We start from the raw sequence: 2,335 nt of genomic DNA on the forward strand, positions 1-2,335 counted from the left end.
GGGGACACCAAGGCTGGGTCCACTGAGGGGTTCACGGAGGGGGAAATCCGGGGCGCAGAACGAGACACACTGAGGCTCAAAGGGAGTAAACAAGTTCAACGAGGTAGGGAGAAATCCGATATGGGGAGGGGTAGCACCTCTCTAGAGTGAAACTGAGGGCCTGGACAGGGAACAGGGAAAAGAAGTGGAGTTCTGGAGAAGGAGTCAGCTCGTCTGGGAGGTACAGACAAGACTCGACTAGGTTGTGCTTGACTCCATGCAAAACTTGCTCTGTTCCTGTCTGGTGTTGTAGACTGAGGCACAGGGAGGGGAAACCGGCTTCCCAGAGACCCCGCCAACTTCTTCCCTCTCACCTGAGCGCCGCCGCCCTGCGCTCCCCGCGGCCCGAGCGGTAATTGTGCAGAGCCCCCTGGATGTCCTCTCGGATCAGCTCCGCCTGCCAATCACACATCAGGCCACGCCTCCCCACGCCGCACCCCCTTCCTACCCGGGCCACGCCCCTGGCCGATTTTTCTGCTCCGTCCCAGCCCACGTGCGGCCATCGTTCACGCCTATGGACCCACGCACGTCCACGCTCTGGACTCACCCCTCGCCCTACACCTGTCCCTGCCCCAAACCACGACCCCGCCCATGGAGGTGGTTTCTCGCCCCCATCCTCGTCCTGGCTGCTCCCCCCAGGCCCTACTTGCCCATTTTCTGTTCATGTCCTCATCCCACCCTCATGTTGCATCTTGACCCTGGGTCCAGTCTCCTCAAACCCCACTCCCTTTCAGAACTTCCTTCCCAGGTCCCATGCCCCTTCCTTGCTGTGATCCCGCCTTAGCCCTAGGCCCCGCCCCACCTAGAGGCCCCACCCATTTTCGCCTCGGCTCCAGGCTCCGCCCAGTTCCAGCTCCGCCCCCAGAGCCAATCCGAACGCCATCCGCTCACCCCGAGGCGCAGGCCCTGGAAGAAGTGCACGTCGGGCTGCGCGCGCTCGGGTTCCTGGCACACGAGCAGCAGCAGCGAGCGGCTCCGGCCGGGTGGCATCACCGCATCACAACGCACGATGGCGCCCAGCGGGTACGACTCCAGCTCCTCCTGCCGGGTGGGATGGCAGGGTAAACTGAGGCCCCGAAATGATGGTATTACTAAATGGCGACGGGAGTGTGGGCCAGCAGGTCAGGGCAACCTCACGCAGTTAGGGGGTTAGGGATAACACCTCTGGTTAATAGATGAGGCTATTAAGGCTCAAGAAGGGGGCTGGGGTCCCTCGCCAGAGTTCCCAGAGGAAGGACATGCAGGAGCCAAGATTCACACCCAGACCCCCTGAAGTCCCTGCCGCAGACACTCCTCCCACCGACGTGCCCCCTGGTACCTTGGAAGCCGGGTCGAGCAGCGTGACATGGTCGGGAGACACTCGCAGCAGCATCTCCTGTGCCCAGACTCGGCCCTGGCTATCCATGACGGCCAGCTTCCTGGAGGCATCCTCCACGGTGTGCACGCCATCGTCCTCACCCAGGCAGAACGTCACCAGGTGCTGGCACGGACCAGGGAGAAAGCAGTGAGGCCCAAGATGATGCCAGGTGGGCTCAGAATCCCCCAGAATAATCAGACTTTCAGCCTGAGACTAACCACACCTCCTCCAGGAGGCCTTCCTTGATCACCTGCTCCACAAATCAGCTCCTCCCCGCAGTGCTCTTTGTTTCCCTTTCATCAGAGTGACTAGCACCTGAGTCTGGCTTCTCACAGACTGGAGGCTCCTTGCGGGCAGGGAAGGAGTCTGGATTATAGCTCTCTCCTTCTAAATGCCTCCTTGGGTCTCCCGCTGTGCCCCCTGCTACCTCCATTAGAGCACCAGGCACCTCCGTGGGTTCCTCTGGACCTTGTCTACCCCCTCCTCATGCAGGGCTGTGTCTTGATTTGTCCCCATGGTCCCACTGTCCAGCACAACAGCTAGCCCGGAGAAAAGGCTGGCAGATTTGAGTGGACCCGAGGCCCCTGACTTCATATCCATGACTGAGGTGAGGCAACGGAGGTCCGTTTTACGGATGGGCAAACTGATTTTCCACATGCTTCATGCTTGGGGGCCCAGCTGCTTTCAAAAGCCCTATCTCCTGAGGCCACCTTTGCCCTAGAAGATGTCCTGGGGAACACAGACCCCAGACTCACATTGACTGGGTACTGGGATACATCGGCCATAACAACTGTGGAGTAACGCTTCCTCTGCTCTGCCAGGGGAGAAAGAAAATCAGCCTGGGAGTCCAGGCCCAGCCCCTCCTCCCTCAGACCCAGGAGTCCAGCCTCAACCCCTCCTCCCTCAGACCCAGGAGTCCAGGCCCCAGCCCCTCCTCCC

The 2,335-nt window shown here is 60.7% G+C and overlaps 1 protein-coding gene across 1 annotated transcript in view; it reads right to left on the reverse strand.

Annotated features, from left to right (window-relative positions):
- Positions 1 to 2,335, reverse strand: part of EPS8L1 (EPS8-like 1) — a 17,283-nt gene that overhangs the window by 12,012 nt on the left and 2,936 nt on the right. The window contains exons 4-7 of the mRNA XM_011932590.1: positions 2,152 to 2,210; positions 1,358 to 1,519; positions 931 to 1,080; positions 354 to 436 (exon numbers count right to left, since the gene is read on the reverse strand). Of these exons, the coding sequence (XP_011787980.1) occupies positions 354 to 436; positions 931 to 1,080; positions 1,358 to 1,519; positions 2,152 to 2,181 (425 nt within the window). The 5' untranslated portion in view covers positions 2,182 to 2,210. The remainder of the gene's footprint in view (positions 1 to 353; positions 437 to 930; positions 1,081 to 1,357; positions 1,520 to 2,151; positions 2,211 to 2,335) is intronic.

Source organism: Colobus angolensis, unplaced genomic scaffold, assembly GCF_000951035.1.
Source record: "Colobus angolensis palliatus isolate OR3802 unplaced genomic scaffold, Cang.pa_1.0 Scaffold96, whole genome shotgun sequence".
In the NCBI taxonomy this organism is placed as follows: domain Eukaryota; kingdom Metazoa; phylum Chordata; class Mammalia; order Primates; family Cercopithecidae; genus Colobus; species Colobus angolensis.